The sequence below is a fragment of the Heterodontus francisci genome, chromosome 8 (assembly GCF_036365525.1).
Source record: "Heterodontus francisci isolate sHetFra1 chromosome 8, sHetFra1.hap1, whole genome shotgun sequence".
Taxonomy (NCBI): domain Eukaryota; kingdom Metazoa; phylum Chordata; class Chondrichthyes; order Heterodontiformes; family Heterodontidae; genus Heterodontus; species Heterodontus francisci.
The window spans coordinates 107,128,389-107,149,939 of record NC_090378.1 but is presented as its reverse complement, the minus strand read 5'-3'; the positions used below and the strand labels follow the sequence as shown (position 1 = coordinate 107,149,939).

General features: G+C 43.5%; 1 protein-coding gene across 2 annotated transcripts in view; it reads right to left on the bottom strand.

The window, feature by feature from the left end:
* Nucleotides 1-21,551, bottom strand: part of atf6 (activating transcription factor 6) — a 516,610-nt gene that overhangs the window by 450,166 nt on the left and 44,893 nt on the right. For both annotated transcript variants that reach the window (XM_068037874.1, XM_068037875.1), the window contains exon 6: nucleotides 17,869-18,051. In XM_068037874.1, coding sequence (XP_067893975.1) covers nucleotides 17,869-18,051 — 183 coding nt within the window. The remainder of the gene's footprint in view (nucleotides 1-17,868; nucleotides 18,052-21,551) is intronic.

Below are 21,551 nucleotides of genomic sequence, written 5' to 3'. Positions count from 1 at the left end.
CTCCTGAAAGATCTGGTTACAAGTTTTAGACCATGTCCCCAGTCCTAGACTTTCCTAATCAGCGCAAATAGTTTGTCCCTATATATCCTACCTGTTCCCTCTATTATCTTGAAAACAAATCATGGCTTAACCTTCTAAATTCAAGGGAATACAACCCTAGTTTGAGCAATTTAGCCGTTGGGAGCCTGTGTGTCGTTCTGGCAACCTACACTGCATTTCCTCCAAGGCCAACATATCCTTCCTAAGGTATGGTGACCAGAACTCCTCACAGTACACCATGTGTGGTCTAACCAGGGCTTTGTATAGCCGCTGCATAACTTCTATCCTCATGTATTCTCGTCCTCGACATATAAAGCCCAGCATTCCATTAGCCTTTTACATTATTTTCTGTACCTGTTCACGATAGTTTAATGATCTATATACCTGCACACTCAAGTCTCTTTGGACCTCCATTGTTTCTAGCTTTTCATCATTTACAAAGTACCCTTTTATATCCTTTTTAGGTTGAAAATGGATGACCTTGCATTGGCCTACAATGAAATCCATTTGCCACAATTTTGCCCATTCGCTTAATCTATTGTAATTTTTCATCTACAGTGCTTACAATGCCACCTATCTTTGTGTCATGGATATAAGGTTAACTACCACCATCTAAATCATTAGTAAATACTATTAGTTGAGGCCCCCAAAGGTCCTTGCGGGATACAAGTTACATTCTACCAACTGTAGTACTCCCCATTATCCCTACTCTCTGTCTCCTACCGCTCAGCCAGGTCAATAATTTGCCTTCAATTCCATGAGTTTTATCTTTAGCTAACAGCCTCTTTTGAGGGACTTTATCAAATGCCTTTTGGAAGGCCATTTAAATCCATAGACATTCCCTTGTCCATTTCCAGTGGTGCTGCTGGGACTGATTGGCTGGCAGCTCTTGGACCTGCCTCAGAAGGGCAGAAGCCACAACCTCAGGCAATTAATTGCCTGAGCCACACAAAATAATGTCATGGCTTCCGGGGGCCAGCGGAGGCGTGCTCGCCCCCACGTTTCCAGTCAGTGGGTAGGGTCACCGCCTCCTCATTAAATTCCAGCCAACATTTCAGGTCTTTAAAGTTTGATCAGAACTGATTTCCAGCATTTTCTGTTCTTTTATAGCTATGAAGGTTAAGATCCAACAGGTGATGGAGTTTGCATGTCAAGTATCAAAAATCAAACTTCGCTACAAGGAGTTCGCTTTATTACCTGCATATCAGACACATTGGGCTGGAATTTATGTTGCCGCCGCAGTAAACAGTGGCAGCCCATGTGCATGGACCAAGCTTTGCGGAGCCGCCGTGATATTAGACGTGACGGCTCATTTAAATGGCTGGGGACGACCACGCACTCTTCCCCCGACCCCCCCAACCGCTGATGTGCGTGGGGCAGACAATCCATCTCCGGCAACAGCATCAGGCACCACTGTGCAGGTGCCGATGCCATTTTTAAAGGGCTTCGAGCCCTTCCACTTCATTTAAATTTTTAAAGAGAGATATTTGAAAAGAAAATTTAAAAACATTTTATTTGGCCCTCTCCCAACCACAATAACCAGATAATTAACTACTTGCCCTCTCCCCCAAAAACACTTCCCCTGCCCACCTGACCTTCCCCCTGCCACAAAGTTCATACACTTTAATCTTTACCCCTTCCCACCATCTCCTGAACCAATGACATTAGTTTTACCGGGCTCCTCCCAACCCCCGCACTGAAATACTTACCTGCTTCGCCCTCCCCACCAACGTCCCACATCGGATCTCCAGACAGAGATCCAAAGGCAGGGGAGTGCTGGCCACCGACACGAATATTGCACCAGGACAGACAGCAGGAGCAGGTCAGTATTTAATTCATTACTTTTAATAAAATTAAATATTTAAATTTTGACCCCCACCGTCAAGCGGCAGGGGCATCCACCACGAGGCCTCACCACCGCCAGCAATCTGGGGCCAGGCCTTCCCGGCATCAAGGCCGGTGGCGGGCCTCTCCCGGAGGCATTTTCCAGCCCCACCTCCCCCCACCCCAGGGTGGTCTGTAAAATTCGCCCCATTGGGTCACAGAGTGCACTAGAAAATTGATAACACATGTCCCGTCATTAAAGGGCCTTGCACGTTTTTAATTCATACTCCCCTTTTTCACCTCATCACATTCTATCACTGTTTTTCAGTAGCTCTCGCAGTCTGCTGGACTTATATTTTCCAGGCATTTGTGTAAATGTTTTCTTTCAGCTTGATACACTTACCTCATTTATTGACCACAATTACTTAACTACACAAGTAGAAAATGTGCCTTTTAGTGTGTATGTACTGGTTTTGCATTGTACCAAAAACTGCGAATACTTCCTCTGTTTATCTGCAGCTTTACCAATTAACAGTTCAAACCAGTTTTCTCTGGTCAGTTCATTGCTCATTTCTGAGAAGTTTGCCTTATTTCAATATAAAACCTTGCTTTGTAATTCACCCTTCTCCCTCTCAAACCTATCAAAATCAATCATATTATAGTCATTGTTCTGAAGATGCAACTTTACTCTTAGCTTGTTCGCTGCGCATCACTCTGGCTTGTTACTTCGTCAGCTCTAAATCATATTGCTGCAGAAACCTATCCTGAATACATCCTACAAACTCATTTTCTGTGCTACTTGAGCTGTCCTGTTTCTCCCGGTGAAAATTGAAATTTCCCATCATAACAACCATTTTTTGCTATCTGCTTCCCTGATCTCCATCTCTCCACTACATGACGACGTCCTGAGGTCAGTGCACAACTCCTGACAGAATCTTACATCTTTTGTCATTCCTTAATTCCATCAACAGTGCATCAACTGCCTGAACAGCCTTGCTGAAATTCCTTCATTCTCCTGCACTATTTTCTTTTATCAATATTGCTACTCCCTTCTCAATTCCCAGGTCCTTTCCAATGATGCCAGAGACTGGAATATTAAGCTCCCAATCATGATCAGGTTGTCTCTGTAATGGTTAATACATCATACCCTTTAAGCTGAATTTGTGCTTCTAACGCGCATATTTTAGTGCTTATGCTTCGTGCATTTGTGTGAAGAAACCTTAGATGGGTAACTGTCCCCACGTCTTGCTGGTTTCGTTCTCGATCAATTTCACACCACACACCTGCATACGCCAGTTATAGTTGGAGAAGAAGTACATTTTCTTACAGTATTTGTTATGCTATCCAAAAAGCCCCTGTCAACTCCATCCAACCTACTGCACATGTTGCAAGCCAGTTTCCATTTCTGCTCAGCCTCATTTCTTGAAATTTCCTGGACCTGAAAAACTGCTCCCTGATGGTGGATTCTGAGTGATCAGGAATCAGCCTTTACCAGTCCAGGAACCTGACAGCTGATACTGAATCCTGCCAAAATTTCAAATTTCAGAGGAGGGTGGTGGGATGGATATCCCACCATGTTTATACATGCACAAGAGCTGAGACTTTTTTTTAAATACGGTGCAGCCAGCATTTCCTATGAACGAGTGGTTCATAACTTAGCAAACTCAAGTGCAGCCACTGTAACTTATGCATCCACTCCCAGGTCCAAAAGGTCCAACAATCAGTGTTGTACTGAATCCCGATGTAAATTTTAGACAGTCAAGTTGAGTACCTATTTGTGCTAAACTGAGGGGCATTCAGACATGGTAGCTAAGTGGTTATGTTACTGGACTATCAATTCAGAGAACAGGAGTTCAAATGCTGCCATGACTGAACCATGTTGATGTGCGACAGTCATTTTCAGGTCAGACTCAGTAAGTAGGTTTTCTTCAATTGAATGCTGGTGTTCAGTCCCCTATGGTTTTCTCCATTGAATGGGGTAGTCAATTTCTTCTTTGGGGTGGGAGGACTGGCAGGTGATAAGCTTTGGGGGGCGGATTCTTACCCAGCAGGGCAAAGGGATTCTGATCAACATGGGAGTGGATATACTAATATTTTACTTCACTGCTCTTTGACAAGCCCCTTGATTTTTCTCACTGCCAACTTAATACTGTTCTATCAGTGATGGTCATCAGCTCTTTTGTTGGGCAGACTCCAAATCCTCCTCAGCAACAGATTTGCAAGGTCTTCTGGTTATGCCCATGCTCCAGTCAGTTCGACTAGTGTTATTCATATACATTTCATCATATTAATACTCCTGTGTGTGGCTGCATTGAATAAATTCATGAAGGTATGTTGCTGGACTTATATTTACTTGGATTTCCCACCCCCATAGAAACTGATTACCATAATGACATTTTGATTTGCTGTAAAATCTGTTCACTTCAATTGGGCCTAGAAGGCCAAAATCATTAAAAAAATTAACAAGGAGAAACCTCAGGACTACATTTAAGGCTGTTGCATGTTATATACTGCTCCATTTTACTAAAGTCACAACTTGAATCACAGTATCACCTCCAGGGGCTCAAGGATTATAAATTGCTTAAGTGCTGTACTTTCACAGTAAAGGATATGAGTGCATTCTCTTGTTCCACTATTCCATCGTTGAATTTTGAGGGTGCTAATGCAAAGGTCTGGAGCATTTTTACTGTAGAATGCTTTTTTCATAACACAAGTTCGCAAAAATACACAATGTAATTATTATAATAAACAGTCTTGAATGGATAGGCATTCCAAGCACTTTGGTTGCAGCAGGTTCTTTCAACAAGGAGTATAACAGATCTATTTGGATTTTTAAATTGGCAGTCTTTCAGTAGAAACTTTACTGAGAATTCCAGAACTCCAAGAAACACAAACAGGCAACAGAAAGTCACTCCTGAGGCAAAGACTTCTTAGAGATTGGAAGTAAAAAGGAATTGGCTATCTCCAACAATACAAGGATTTCCATTCTGGGGTCTTTTCTCTCCTTAGGCAATACACAGCCTGTAGATCAATGTAGATTTATCTGCTAAGAAAGAGATCCTTCCTTCAGTGAGCACGCTTTGCTGGTCTCCAGATCAAACTGGTTCGAGCCAGTCTTTACCCACAATCAACTGATACAATAGAGCAGGTGGCCCCCCCTCTTCTGCTGTTGCCTAGGAAACAGACTTGCTGCTAGCACACTGTGCCCAGAGAACCTAAAAGCTTCTCTCGAAAGGCAATATAATTCCAAGTTAGGATGTTATGTGACTTGGAGGGGAACATGCAGGTGGTGGTTGCCATGCGTCTGTTGTCCCTGTTCTTCCAGGTAGCAGAGGTCGCGGGTTTGGAAGGGGCGATCTAAGGAACCTTGGAGAGTTGCTGCAGTGGCGCAGTGGTTACCACCGCAGCCTCAGAGCTCCAGTGACCCGGGTTCAGTTCTGGGTATTGCCTGTGTGGAGTTTGCAAGTTCTCCCTATGACCACGTGGGTTTCCGCTGGGTGTTCCGGTTTCCACCTACAGCCAAAGACTTGCAGGTTGATAGGTAAATTGGCCATTGTAAATTGCCCCTAGCGCAGGTAGGTGGTAGGAGAATGGTGGGGATGTGGTCGGGAATATGGGATTAATGTAGGATTAGTATAAATGGGTGGTTGTTGGTCGGCACAGACTCAGTGGGCCGAAGGGCCTGTTTCAGTGCTGTATCTCTCTATGAATCTACCTGAAAGGTATACAACCCCCTCTTAGTTTTAGAGGAGAAAAAAAAACTGCACTATGACGGTACTCAAGAGCCTCCAAGGTAGCTAAGATGGGGCCTTCAGCTGAAATGCTGATTTAGCTCATATTTAGCACAAGACACCTCCCCAATAAAGGGGTTGAAGTTTGCACCAGGGACAGCTGCCCAGATGATCATTAAGGGGTTGACTGTAATTTAGATTTATCTGCTTGCGTTCACTGAAGTTGCATGGCATTTTGGCAGATAAAGCGTGACCCAACGGCCCCTCCCCCTCAGCTGGCCACCATTAGGGGTCATCAAGTCATTGCTGAGCATTTGGAGCACTTTGAAAAGCACATCACATTTTACCATGCACTTGCTGCTGGAGGTTTGAAGAGGACTTTAAAACTCAGTGCGAGACTTTTCAGGACATTTTGTCAAGACTTCAACACTTTATCAACATTTATAGAATCACGGGAAGTTTACAGCACAGAAAAAAGAGGCCACTTGGCCCATTGTGTCTGTGCCGGCCAAAAAATGATCCATTCCATCTGATCCCACCCTCCAGCATTTGGGCCTTAGCCCTGCAGATTACTTGAGATGCATATCCAGACTCCTTTTGAAGGACTTAAGGATCTCTGCCTCAATTACCCTTTCAGGCAGTGAATTCCAGACCCCCACCACCCTCTGGGTGAAAAAGTTTTTCCTCATCTCCCCTCTAATCTTTCTAGCAATCACTTTAAATCTATGCTCCCTGGTCACTGACCTCTCTGCTAAGGTAAAGAGGCCCTTCACATCCACTCTATCCAGGCCCCTCACAATTTTGTACATCTCAATCAAATCTCCCCTCAGCCTCCTCTGTTCCAAGGAGAACAACCCCAGTTGAACCAATCTTTCCTCATAGATGCATTTTTCCAGCAACATTCTCCTAAATCTCCTCTCTCGTGCAATTACATTTTTTCTGTCATGAGGTGACCAGAACTGCACACAGTACTCAAGTTGTGGCCTAACCAATGAGTTATACAGTTCCAGCATAACCTCCCTGCTCTTGTATTCTGTATCTCGGATTATAAAGGAAAGGATTCCATATGCCTTCTTGACCACCTTATCGACCTGTCCTGCTACCTTCAGGGATCTGTGGACATTCACTCCAAGGTCCCTCACTTTCTCTACATTTCTCAGTATTTTCCTATTAATCTTGTATCCCTTTGCCTTGTCTGACCTCCCCAAATGCATGAGCTCACACTTATCCAGGTTGAATTCCATCTGCCACCTTTCTGCCCATCTGACCAGACCATCAATACCTTCCAGCAGTCTACAGCTATCCTCCTCGCTAACTACCACACGGCCAATCTTTGTGCCATCTGCAAACTTCTTGATCATGCCCCCTACATTTATGTCCAAATCGTGAATATATACCACAAAAAGCCAGAAATTCTCTGAGGATTTCACCTAAATAAAATGCTGGGCTACCCTACCTTATATTGGTTATCAGGAGAAAGGAGGTGCTTGGTTTTGGGCATCTTGTTAGGGGTTCCCCTTAAGCTGCAGAAAGAATGGGTGGTGGACACCAGGCCAGGCAGAGCAGCACCAACTCCGACAACAGAGAGGGAGAGGAAGGAGAGGTAGCGTCCCTCCTCCCACTGGTACACAACATCCTTCATTCTCTGGACCTCCTATGCCACAGCTGAGAACCTGTACATCTTCTCACTCAGTCCTTGATCCATCCTGAAACCTCCAATTGAGAGTCAACCCACTCCACGCCTTCATGAAAATTGTGGCTAATCAGCACCTCAGTGCTAAAACCTCCAAGTGTCTGTTTTTGATCTTCCAGACAGTTCAAATTATAGGAAACAATTAGGGCCAAAATTGCATGTGAAAAAAAATCAGACTCTCAGTGTGTCTTATTAGCACAGCACCCACTCGTTGTAGCTGTTCCAGTGAAAGCAGGACAAATCCAACCCAGCCAATTCCACCCCACCAGTCGACACTCAAATCAGCAAAGTGATGAAAAGTGTCATCAACAGTGTTAACAAGCGGCACTTGCTTAGAAATAACCTGCTCAGTGATGCTCAGTTTGGGCTCCTGACCTCATTACAGCCTTGGTTCAAACATGGACAAAACAGCTGAACTCAAGAGGTGAGGTGAGAGTGACTGCCCTTAACATCAAGGCAGCATTTGACCGAGTATGGCATCAAGGAGCCCGAGCAAAACTGAGATCAATGGGAATCAGGGGGAAAACACTCTGCTGGTTGGAGTCATACCTAGTGCAAAGGAAGATGGTTGTGGTTGTTGGAGGTCAGTCATCTGAGCTCCAGGACATCACTACAGGAGTTCCTCAGGGTAGTGTCCGAGGCCCAACCATCTTCAGTTGCTTCATTAATGACCTTCCTTCAATCATAAGGCCAGAAGTGGGGATGTTCGCTAATGATTGCACAATGGTCAGCATCATTCGCGACTCCTCAGATACTGAAGCAGTCAGTGTAGAAATGCAGCAAGACCCGGACAATATCCAGGCTTGGGCTGAAAAGTGGCAAGTAACATTCACGCCACACAAGTGCCTGGCAATGACGATCTCCAACAAGAGAGAATCTAACCATCTCTCCTCGACATTCAACGGCATTACCATCGCTGAATCCCCCATGATCAACATCCTGGGCGTTACCATTGACCAGAAACTGAACTGGAGTAGCCATATAAACACAATGGCTACAAGAGCAGCTCAGAGGCTAGGAATCCTATGGCAAGTAACTCACCTCCCGACTCCCCAAAGTCTGTCCACCACCTACAAGGCACAAGTCAGGAGTGTGACTGAATGCTCTCCACTTGCCTGGATGAGTGCAGCTCCAACAACAGTCAAGAAGCCCGACGCCATCCAGGACAAAGCAGCCCGCTTGATTGGCACACCATCTACAAAGATTCACTCCCTCCACCACCGACACAGTGGCAGTAGTGTGTACCATATACAAAATGCACTGCAGCAACGCACCAAGGCTCCTTTGACAGCACCTTCCTAACCCATGACCTCTACCACCTCGAAGGACAAGAGCAGCAGATGCATGGGAACACCACCACCTGCAAGTTCCCCTCCAATCCACACACCATCCTGACTTGGAACTATATCGCCGTTCCTTCACGGTCGCTGGGTCAAAATCTTGAAACTCCCTTCCTAACAGCACTGTGGGTGTACCTACCCCAAATGGACTGCAGCTGTTCAAGAAGGCAGCTCACCACCACCTTCTCAAGGGCATTTAGGGATGGGCAATAAATGCTTGCCTGGCCAGTGACGGCCACATCATATGAATGAATAAACAAAAAATAGACTCCAATGAATGCAAACATGTTCATAATATCTACCATACTGATCATCCGTTAATGCAAGCACTCTTTGAAATATTGTAAATGGAAATTCTCTCTCTCACTGGACCCAACTTCCAAAGATTGAGTTTAGTTCAATTAAGAGAGATGAAAAAAATTAAAGTTCTTCAATTAAACTGAATATTTTTTTAGCAGCTTAACTCATCAGGAGGCAGCATTCAAGGTACCACCTGATCACAATACTTTGCAAATTACTTCATCACTCCTTACTGAAATGACAAAAATAACTCAATCACTGAACAAAGCTGGAACTGGCATTCCAAACACCTTTCCACTCCGCATTTAAACACTGAATGACAAGGTCATTAGGACGTGAGGTAAAGGCACAAAAATGTGCCTGTTGTTAGGAATGCTGGTCACGGGTTCATACTGTATACTGATGTAACCTGAGTTTTCCCTGTCTGTTCACGTGCACATTTTGGCAGCCACTCAAAACTGGAACCCACAATTTCTATATCAACTTTTTGCTCCCCTTTACTTCTTTTCCCTTCATCCCTCCTGGAGCCCTCTGTCCTGTTGTCAGGGCTCCTTTCATTTCTTCCCTCTCGGAAACTCTGACCTCATAAATCCCTACCCCAAACCTTCAGCACTCCCCAACCTTCCTACTCTCATGCCACTATCCCAGACTTGACTCACTCTTAAATAAGCCTGGTTTTCCCTCTCTTGGTATCCTCCAAAACTCAGAGATACTCAACATGCTTCCTTATGAGCAGCAACCCCACCTGCCCTATCAGACTCTCTTGCTGACCTTCCCAGCGACAGTGAAGGAAGGGGGATATAATTCCAAGCCAAGATGGTATGTGGCTTGGAGGGGATCTTGCAGGTGGAGGTGTTCCCATGCATCTGCTGGCCTTGTCCTTCTATGTGTAGAGGTCACAGGTTTGGAAGGTGCTATCTAAGGATCCTTGGTGCATTTCTGCAGTGCATCTTGTAGATAGTACACACTGCTGCCACTGTGCGTCGATGGTGGAGAGAGTGAAGGTGGTGAATGGTGTGCCAATCAAGTGGGCTGCTTTGTCCTGGATGGTGTCGAGCTTCTAGAGTGTTGTTGGAGCTGCACCCATCCAGGCAAGTGGAGAGTATTCAGTCACACTCCTGACTTGAGTCTTGTAGATGGTAGACAGGCTTTGGGGAGTCAGAAGGTGAGTTACTTGCCTCAGGATTCCTAGCCTCTGAGCTGCTCTTGTAGACATGGTATTTATATGTCTACTCCAGTTCAGTTTCTAGTCAATGGTCACGCCCAGAATGTTGATAGTGGGGGGGGATGCAGCGATCGTAATGCCATTGAATGTCATGGGGAGATGGTTAGATTCTCTCTTGTTGGAGATGGTTATTGCCTGGCACTTGTGTGATGCGAATTTTACTTGCCACTTATCAGCCCAAGCCTGGATATTGTCCAGGTCTTGCTGCATTTCTACACGGACTGCTTCAGTATTTGAGGAGTCACGAATGGTGCTGAACATTGTGCAATCATCAGCGAACATCCCCACTTCTGACCTTATGATTGAAGGAAGATAATTGATGAAGCAGTTGAAGATGGTTGGGCCTAGGACATTACCCTGAGGAACTCCTGCAGTGATGTCCTGGAGCTGAGATGATTGACCTCCAACAACCACCTTCCTTTGTGCTAGGTATGACTCCAACCAGCAGAGAGTTTTCCCTGATTCCCATTGACTCCAGTTTTGCTAGGGCTCCTTGATGCCACATACGGTCAAATGCTGCCTTGACGTCAAGGGTAGTCACTCTCACCTCATCTCTTGAGTTCTGCTCTTTTGTCCATGTTTAAACCAAGGCTGTAATGAGGTCTGGAGCTGAGTGGCCCTGGCGGAATCCAAACTGAGCGACAGTGAGCAGGTTATTGCTAAACAAGTGTCGCTTGATAGTACAGTTGACGAGACCTTATCATCAAATCAGAGCTTGGTCTATCCCCCCACTCCTCTGGCACCTTCTCCTCTTCTGAGCATCTCATCTGGTTCTACCTTCTTGCCTCTCATTTAAGGTCATCATTCTCTGCTGCCCATCTATCTTCACAGATTTCCTCCCTCATCCTCTGCAGAGCAACTCCTCAGCCTCTATGTTTTCAACTTCCATCTCAGTTCATCGTGCTCTCTTCTGAGTTCACTGCCTTCCTATTCACCTGAATTTTTCCTCCATATGAACTCCCCTACCCATATTGACAACAATGCTCCCACTAAGCCATGCTATTGCAGCTGCACAGCAGCCTGGAAGGTAATGTGTTAAATAGGCCCTGCGTACAACGACAAAATGTTTAAGGGAACTTTGATTCACAGCCACCCCCTCGACCTCACCATCTCACATAGCCTCTCTACTCTCCTGGTGTCATTCACAGCTAAGGCCATCTCTGATCACTTCCTTGTATCCCTCTCCACACAACACTCAACCCAACATCCTTGCATCCACCCTGAAAACCAACTGACTTAAAACTACTTTCAAAATACCAACTGCCAAGCCTTTGGCCCTCAATTACCGTGAAATTTCTGCATCTACCAATTTGCTCAACCACACCGTCACGTCCACTTTTAATCCCCTAGACCCCATTAAAACCATCATTCTCTCTCATCCTGGCCTTTCCTCTGGCATGGCCCTCATCTCTGCTTCCTTATGTCTGAGAGATGCAGACTTCAATGTATATGCTGACAACTGGTTTAGCCATTCACTGCCAGATGTGGCTGGACCACAAAGCACTGTATCCTAACTCACACCAAGTCCTAATCACCAGCCAACCTGTGCTTTGCAACTTACACTGCCAGACCGGGAAACTCAATTTAAAAATTTCCATCCTTGTTTGCAAATAGTTCCATAGCCTCGGCCATTCCTATCTCAGTGACCACCTCTCGCCCAACAAACCTCCTATATATTGACACTCTTACAATTCTGCTTTCTTGTGCATCCAGATTTTAAGTTATTCCACTACTGGCAGCTGTACCTTCACCTCCCTAAACTCTGGGATTCCCTCCCTAAACCTCTCTGCCTCTCTCTCCTCCTTTAAATGCTCCTCAAAACCTACTTTTTAGACCAAGCATGTGGTCACCAGTCCTGATATCTCCTTATGTGGCTTGGTGTCAAATATTGTTTGAGAACACTCCTGTGAAGTAGAGGCCTGCTTTAGGTCAGTAAAAAGAACCCGACCGAGCCACAGCGGACCCGAGCCTGACCCAGCCAGAGTCCCTCCGATTTTGCCCCGAGCCTGATCCGACCCGAACCCGCCACTACTTGACCCAACCCAAGCCCGACCCGACCATCACTTTACTTACCTTCCCACAGGGAAGCTCCACCGAGCTGCAGCGCATGCGTGATGACATCATTGTGACTCAGTTTCGTCCCGGACTCCCAGCTCAGCTAAGTTTTTTTAATTTCAATATTTACCAGCATAGCACCTTGCAGTGTGTGACCAGCCTGACCCGGACTCAGCATGATCCAACCCGAGCCCGAAAGCCAGCCCCAGAAGATGGGCCCAAGCCGACCCAAACCAGACATGTCATCGGGCCCCTTCGGGTTCGGGTCGGGTAGCAGGCCTCTACTGTGAAGCATGTTAGGATGTCTTACTACATTAAAGATTCTACATACCTGCAAGTTGTTGTTGGCTGAGTTAATGATTCATTATTTTGAATAACAGTGCAAATGCACATTATTCATAATGATTGAGAGTTTGTGCGCAATAGTTGGAGAGACAGTTGGGGGGGGGGGGGGATTCCCACTCTTTTTCCATGAATTGGACACATTAAACAATAAGGCAAAATTAGTAAAATTGAACAAAAGCTTGGCAGTACTGAACCAATGCCAACTTTTCATATTGTTACAAAGGAACATGAAAAGAAACTTTTCGATTTTTAGACTGTTCTGACTATTTTCTTTTTTAAAAAAAGAAAAAATACATTTAAGCTGGTTTAGATTTAAGACTTTACTTGTATTCCCTTAATTCTGTAAAGGTTCAAGGATATTTAACATCGGAAAGGAATCTGCTAGGGTAGAAATAGAGAGACTATTTCTGCTGATTGGGGAAATCCAGAACAATAAAGGTACAATTAGCATTATATGCAACAATTCACACTATTACATCTTTCATTCTGAATGACTGGCAACATGAATTTCATGAACTGATTAAATACAGAGAATTCTCCAAGGTTACTTTTGGCTGGAAATCTGAACTCTTTACATAGAGGTTATATAGAATTCCATCAGATTTACAGCACAAACAGGTCTTTTAGCCCAACGGGTCTAGCATGGAGTTTATGCTCCACGCGAGCCTCCTCCCTCCCTATCTGCATATCCTTCTATTCCTTTCTCCCTCATGTGCTTATCTAACTTCCCTTTAGATGCATGATGTTGTTACTGTAGTTACTGTATGTGGCAACAAGGTGCACATTCTCAGCATTCTTTGGCTGAAGAAGTTTCTCCTAAATTCATTATGGTACTATTCGTGCTTATCGTGTATTTATGACCCCTTGTTTTGGATTCCCCACATGCAAACATTATCTCTACATTTACCTGATCAAACCCCTTAATAATTTAAAAGACCTCTTTTAGGTCACCCCTCAGCCTTCTCTTTTCTAGACAAAAGAGTCTGTTCAGTCTTTACTGCTAGCTATAACCTGTCAGTTCTGGTCTCAGCCTTTTAATCCTTTTTGCACCTTTCTCCAGTGCTTACATGCCCTTTTTTGCATCATTCACATACAGCTTTGCATTGTAAAAGTCTTCACAAAATTGCTTTATCTGAAGGCTCCACTGTTTATTGATTGGTGCAGGGAATGATTATGAAAAAAAAAAACTGTACCTGAAACAATTACAAATCAATTCCAAAATAGTTTTTTTTTTAAAGTATTCAGCTGATCCAATGTATTGCTACTTTATTTTTTAATATCTCAATTTACCTGGTTAATTCACAATCAATTTAATATTTTGAGAGATTGGTGCGCATCCTCCATGATCTCCATGTCTTTTATATGGCAATGAGGAACTACCGGTTAATCCTCGATACAATACTCCACTAACAACCCAGTATGTATAATTTTTTTGAAAAATTATACGACTTTGCTATATTGACAATGATCTTGAATTTATGCCCACTGGTTGTGGCTTACATAGCAGTGGAAACAGGTTCTCGAGTCGCTTTATCAGAATAGGATTCAGGAAACCGCTATTAGATCTCGCCTTCGCCTTTTTTGTTCCTGCCTTGCCTTACAACAGAAACATTCAAGTCAACATTCTGTAGCCTCTCACGAGCTGCACTACCAACCCGCCTCTATGCATGGAGCAGCTGTCAACCAGAACCTGATCAGATCAAGCTTCTTCAGCTGAATCAATCAGAAAAGGGTTAATTAGTAAGATAAGGACTCATGGAGTTGGGGGTAATATATTAGCATGGATAGATGATCACTTCCTGTCTGTTAACCAACGACTGGGCTTAAACAGAGCATTTCCAAGTTGACAGGCAGTAAACAGTGGAATGCCACCAGGGATCAATGCTGGGGCCTCAGCTATTTACAATCCATAGAAATGACTTAGATGAAGAGACAGAGAGTAATGTATCTAAGTTTGCTGATGATACAAAGGTAGGTGGAAAGATGAGTTGTGGGGAGAGAGAGCGAGCCTGCAAAGAGATATAGACAGGTAGACAGGTTAAACGAGTGGGCAACAAGATGGCAGATGGAGCATAATGCAGGGCAGTGTGAAGTTATTCATTTTGGTCGCAAGATTCAAAAAGCAGAATATTTTTTTTTAAAGTTATGCAACTTGTAAATGTTGATGTTCAAAGAGACTTGGCTGTGCTTGCACAAAAAACAAAGTTAACATGCAGGTACAACAAACAATTATGAAGCTAAATGGCATGTTAACTTTTATTGCAAGGGGATTGGAGTACAGGAATAAAGAAGTATTGCCACAATTGTACAGGGCTTTGGTGAGACCGCACCTGGAATACTGTGTGCAGTTTTGGTCGCCACATTTTAGAAAGCATATACTTGCATTGGAGACAGTGCAGAGAAGGCTCACTAAATTGGTCCCTGGGATGAGGGGGTTGTCCTATGATAAGACTAAGTAAATTGGGCCTGTATTCTCTGGAGTGTAGAACAATGAGTGATCTAGTTGAAACTTAAAAGATTCTGAAGGGCTGGATAGGGTAGACAGAGATTATTTCTGCTGGTCGGGGAATCTAAAACACAGGGGCACAGTCTCAGGATAAGGGGCCAATCATTTAGGACTGAGATGAGGAGAAATTATTTCACACAAAGGGTTATTAATCTTTGGAATTCTCTACCCCTGGAGGGTTGTGGTTTTCCCATCATTGAATACATTGGAGGCTGAATAGACAGATGTTTGGTCTCTCAGGGAATGAAGGGGTACAGTGAGCGAGCGGGCGGGAGGGAAAGTGGAGTTGAATCCTAAGATCAGCCATGATCATTTTGAATGGCGGAGCAGGCTCGATGGGCCTTATGGTCTACTCCTGCTCCTATTTCTTGTGTTCTTGTGGTGAACTATTAACACACACAAATCTGCCATTACGGTCAAAGATAGAAGTTGCTGTCTGTCACTGAAATGACAGACCAAGTTAGCAACTCTCAAGAAGTCAAAGCAACCCATTCAGTCATTCGATAGAAATAAATTTGTATATTTACCATGAACCTGCTGAGAAAGAATTGGAGGTTTCTTGAAAGTAATTTTCCCACTGCAAAAGAAATCTTCTGATCTGGGGTGGCAAAAATCTGTATTGAGTGTGGCTGGCTTTCCCTATTGTGCATTTTCCTTGCTTGAATCATTGGTTTACATTTTAATGTAGTAAACTAGGAATTTCAGTAGCCTTATTACAATCTTTGAAGTCCTTTTCAGAATCTTTGACACTTTCCAAACAGTTTAAGTTAGCATGCAAAGACTACGGGTAAATTGTTCAGTGCATACATTTTACTTCTGTGTAAATATTATGAGTAAGTTAGATTGCTAATTTTAGCCCCAGCCTGACAGTTTGTTGTTTTATACCTTTCTGATAACCCAAGGTTGCATGATGGGTGCAAACTCTCTCAGTAAAAGGCTAGTTGTTTACCTGGCCGTGTGTTCCTTTCCTTCATGGCACATGTAAACGTTTCTGTTTTATGTAATTGGAGATGCAGATTGCCTGTGGAAACTGTATTTTGCTGTGAAATTGAATACAGAGGGATCTGGAAGAATCTGAACTATAATAAAGCTGAGGCAGAAAATGTACTCAGTTTTGTTGAAATCACAGATAACAGATACATTTATTCCAGCCATTAAAAGAGAAGGAAGAAAATGTGGTTGGTATCGGGGCTAACCGAAGAAGAGTCTCTTTTGTCTGTTGGCCATAAGGATCCTCTAAATAATGTGTCTGGTCAGTGTCAATTCAATTTCTATTGGACAATAAGGTACCAAATTATCCACCAATAAGAAATTCGACATCTCAAGGTACAAAACATCTACAGAGGCATGTGGCAAAAAGCCTGGCTCCTGGTGTGCCCACAGACACTTTCCTTTGGAAGTTTCATCTCTCACACTATTGGTGACTCTCCCATGTTGAAATGAGTGCCTTTTACAGCTTTGGCTGATAACCAGATTGACTCACTTATCTTTAGCTTTCCCCACTTAAGAAAAGTGTTTGAAACTTCTCGGTTTGGTATCAAGCAGAGTCCTCCATCTTTTTGATGATAATAAATAAGATGCACTCCAGGTGTTGGTTAAGAATGAACTCTGAGTATCCAATACAAATAATTTGTCCATCTTAGTTAATTATCCTGATTTAAGGATGCAATGATAACCCAATAAGTGTTCAGTCATCTCAAACATCTGGAATGACTCTGCCATTTTGCCACAAACTTGTGCAGGTGCCCCTCTTAACCAAACTACAGCCATACTGGAGTCAACTGGACAGCTGGAGAGGACCTGGAGATGCTGCAAATGGCTCTTCATGTATTTTCTATCCAAGGGTGGAAAACCTTGGAAATAAGGTTTGGAGGTTTCATAAAAGATTTGCTGTGCCAAGCTGACATGACCTGCTGCTTTATCAAGTAGAGCCTTGTAATCAAGCTTTGGCTTCACAGAGCTACTCTGAATATTGTTGACATGTTTGACTCTTACTTCTTCAAAGCTTTTAGTGATCACTCACTTTCTTGGGAAAAGACATACCCTTCCTATCAAAAGGGTAGCAGTAATCGTTAAAAATTATAGTCATGCATTGCAGAAAGCAGAATATCAAACATCACACATATTTCACCCCACAGCACACTTTTATGTGCCTTCATTTTCCAATGAGGAGCAGTTATTGATTTACAGTCCCCTTTCCACTCATTGTAAATGACTGCCTATCCCCGATTAACCAGGTGACATGAAATGCTATCCTCATTTGATTAGAATGTTGCATCAATATGCTTGGTGTCATGATCGAGCGGCAAGACATGCATGATCAAGTTGGGAGAAAACCTGGAGAAAGATATTTAGTATCCAGCTAGTCCACCAGACCGGAAGTGCTTCCATTTCCGGTGCACCTTAAGTTTGATTTGCTTCAAGCAAGGGTGTCAAGACTTGCAGCTCAAGAACCTACGACCACAGTCTGCAGAAATGCGAAGGCATCAAGTTAAACCTATTCAGAGACATTTCTCCAATAATCTTGGTTGCCTCCCTCAGCCCTTTCTCAAAGAGACATTTATTGCTATGTTTTACATTGTTGTGTTTCAACTATGCCCTTCGCTATCTATGTAATCTGTAGTGTCCCTGGACAGAGTTGCGGCAGAAAAACATCAACAGCTTTCAAGGCATGATTGCGGCAGTTTTGTAGAGAAAAAGTTGGTGTGTCAGGAAGATGAGATATTGCTGTTACAATATGTAACAGAGGACACTATAAAAATAGATCCACAACCACAGGGATATAATATTTTAAACCATAAAGTACTCACCAGCAGGAGCTGGACAGATTTTTATCGGTTGTTTTTTTAGGACAGACATCAAATTTTGAACTGGTTGGATGAGAATGGTTTTCCCAGTTAGTCCTGGACTAAGCTGTGAGACGGGTAAAGCTGGAATGAGGATGGGCTTTGGTTGGATAGGCTTCTGTTTTGATGCATTTGAAGTGACATTCACTGTAACAGAGGAACAAATGCATTTCTAATTAATGTGCAAATAAATTAGTTCTCAATTCTATATAATTTTTCAAGTAGAGTGCTAAAGCAGAATTCCGGCAAGTTTACTACTTGCTGATTCATGGGCAAATACAAAACCAAAATTCAAGTTAATCTTTTCCACATGCTAGCAAATTTACCTTTACCATAATTTACAGAAAACACAAAGAGGAAACAGAATTAAGGCTTATAAAATATTGTATACAGATCCACACATATAAATGGAAATTTTATTCAAACAGAAACAATTATCAAGAATTAAAACTGTATCCAGAAATTCAGAAGCAATTTTGTGAAATCTTGCACATCTTCTAGCAGTGAAGAAATTGAGACCATGTGTGGGACACTTCAGTGCCAAGCAGAAGCAGCTGCCAAACATATCCCTCAGCTTGAAACTCCTTTGCTCTTTATATGTCCAATGTCTTTTCGCTCCAAACCACAAGACATATTTGACCATTTCTTAAAATCAATATAACCATTGCTGGTTAGGATATTGGGAGTGGAACTTCTAAGATAATATGTTGTGTGCTACATCAGTTCATTCATACTGTACCAAGATAGTTGCAACTAGTCAGCAGGTATAATGACTGGCATTTCAACAAGTAACCATTCTGGTCCCGAGTGTAGAAACATCTTTGTGCTACCACCAACAGGTTGATCAAGATTGTTTCCAATATCTGTTATCGATAAAATGGCAGCCGTGTAAAGGGAAAATCAAAAAAATGAAAATTTGAGCACTAATTTTATATTTTAAAAGAACAGTAGAGTCAGCCATAGGCGCCATCAGCTTACTTCAGCAAAAAATAGGAAGAAATAACAGTGATCCCATCACCATGTGGCTAAAGATTTTGTAATTGCAGTTTTCCATTCTTTAACATTTTGACTACATACTGTTTAGCCCCCTCCTTTTCCTTGTCTAGATGCTTTCTCTCAGTGACATCATCTTGAAGCCTGCATATGCGTGCGGTCATCATCGCTTCCATGACTTTCTTCACAGTTACACAATGCATTAATGAAGCATAACCTTGACAGCCCAACATTTATCAGACAGAAGTCATACAGTTGGCCTTATGACAAAAGCTGCAAACCTCAGCTTCCAATTGCATTCTCCTTCCCCGATGAGCACTCAAGCTGAAGCCGACCACATCCAACATTGGTGCAGAGCTGAACTTGAAACCTCGTCAGCTATGCTTTACAAAGACTGTCGAATTCCACCTCCAAAATAATCACCCGATTCTGTATCAAGCTCAATCGTCACCATCACTATAAATTTTGTCCATGATCTCAAGCCTTAAAATCTCCATATCCTCCACTCATCAGCCTCTCAAGGTGCATTCTGCACAAACTCATTCAGCACTCTACCTATTTGCTTGTGTGTCAGCTGTGGCTTAGTTGGTAGCACTCACGCTTGAGTCAGCAGATTCTAAGTTCACGTCCTGCTCCAGGACTGGAGCAGAAAAGTCAAGGCCAACACTCCACTGCAATACCGAGAGTGTGCTGCACTGTCGGAGGTGCCGTTTTTCAAAAGAGATGTTAAACGGAGGCCCTGTCTGCTCTCTCAGATGAATGTAAAAGATCCCATGGCACTATTTCAAAGGAAAGCAGTGAAGCTATCCCCGGTGTCCTGGCCAATATTTATCTCCCCATCAACATCATAAAAAAATTATTTGGTCAGTACCACATTGCTGTTTGTGGGAGCTTACTGTGCACAAATTGGATACTGTGTTTCCTAGATTACAACAGTGGTTACATTTCAAAAGGACTTCATGGCTGTAAAGTGGTCTGAGACGTCCAGTAGTCACGAAAGGTGCTATATAAATGCAAGTCTTTGTTTCTTTTCTTTCTAAACTGTACAAAGTATCACTTAGAAACTTTGTTCTCACGAACCTCCATGGAATTCCCATGCCCCAACTCATGAACATAAATTTCCTGGCCCTGCTGCAAAAGATCCCAAAGTGGGCTTGCTCTGCCCTTCCTCTACAAGCACCTCCAGCTCACAAGTATTTGCTGTTCCAACTCTCATCCAGTTCACATGTACTTTCCCTTTTGCAGAATCTTCTGCCCTCGCATGTTAAACAAAGGATTCCGCTTCCAAATCCCCTCAGTCTTGCTGTACTTCTCTTCCAAACAGCCTCCCTCAATTCTGTGCCAGTTTTTTTTTTATATAAAAAGAGAGGGAGCGGGTGCATGCAAGGTTACATCTATTGCCATAATAAAAAAATACTGCAGATGCTGGAAATCTGAAATAAAAACAGAAAGTGCTGGAAATACACAGCAAGTCAGGCAGCATCTGTGGAGAGAGAAGCAGAGTTAACGTTTCAGGTCTGTGACCCTTCATTAGAACTGGAAAAGGTGGGAAAATAATTAGGTTTTAAGCAAGTGAGGGGGGTGGGGAGGGGGAAGTGTTGCCAATTCATAGTTGCCTTGAAGGGAGTAGGCCACCTTCTTCAATGGCTGCGGTCCTTGGGCCGATATGCCTTTGTAGAAGTTTTCAGTAGGCAATTCCAGGAAGTTAACCTAACAATGATGAAGTAACAGCATGTATGCCCCCATCAGGATGGTCTGCAATTTGAAGGTGATAGCGTTCCCTTGACATGGTTACTCTTTGCCCATCTCACTGTTAGAGATTATTAGTCCACCACTGCAGGTGGTGAAATTTGAATTCAGTTAATAAATCTGGAATTAAAAATGAAATCATAGTCGATTGTTGTTAAAAAAAACCCCATCGGGTTCATCCATGTCCGTTAGGGAAGGAAATCTGCTGTCCTTACCCAGTCTGGCCTACATGTGACTCCAGCCCACAGCAATGTGGTCGACTTTGAAATGCCCACTGAAATGGCGTCAGAAGCCACTCAGTTCAAGAGCAATTAGGGATGGGCAATAAATGCTGGCCTAGCCAGAGATGCCCATGTACCACGAATGAATAAATGAAGTTGTGGCAGTGCTTCCTGTAGCACCTTCATGCTGCATTTGTGGTGGAGGGTGGGGGATATTAACTCCAGTGACAGGGGCATCAAACTACTCTGTCCTAATTGGTTTCAAGTTCCTTATGTTGTAGAGGCTGTGCCCTAGGCAAGTGGTGAGAATTCCATCATATTTCTGACCTGAACCTCAGATGGTGGAAGGCACTGAAGGATCAAGAGATGAGTTATGCATTACAGAGTAGCCGGTCTCTACGCTTCCCTAGTAGTCACACTGTTGACAGAGATGGCTGTTGAGTCCAGCTTCTGGTGAATGGTGGCGCGAAAGATGTTGATGGTGTGGGAGTGAGCGACAGTGTTACTGTCAACCAGCATGGGGAGATGGCTGGACTTTCTCATTTTAAAATCATGATCTGGTACACATGTTACACAAATGTTAACTGCTACTCGTCAGCTAGACCTCAGTTATCCCAGTCTTCCTGCTGGCGAGCGTGGGCTGCTTCATAACTCCTGTTACTGATGAAGGGAAGGTCATTGATA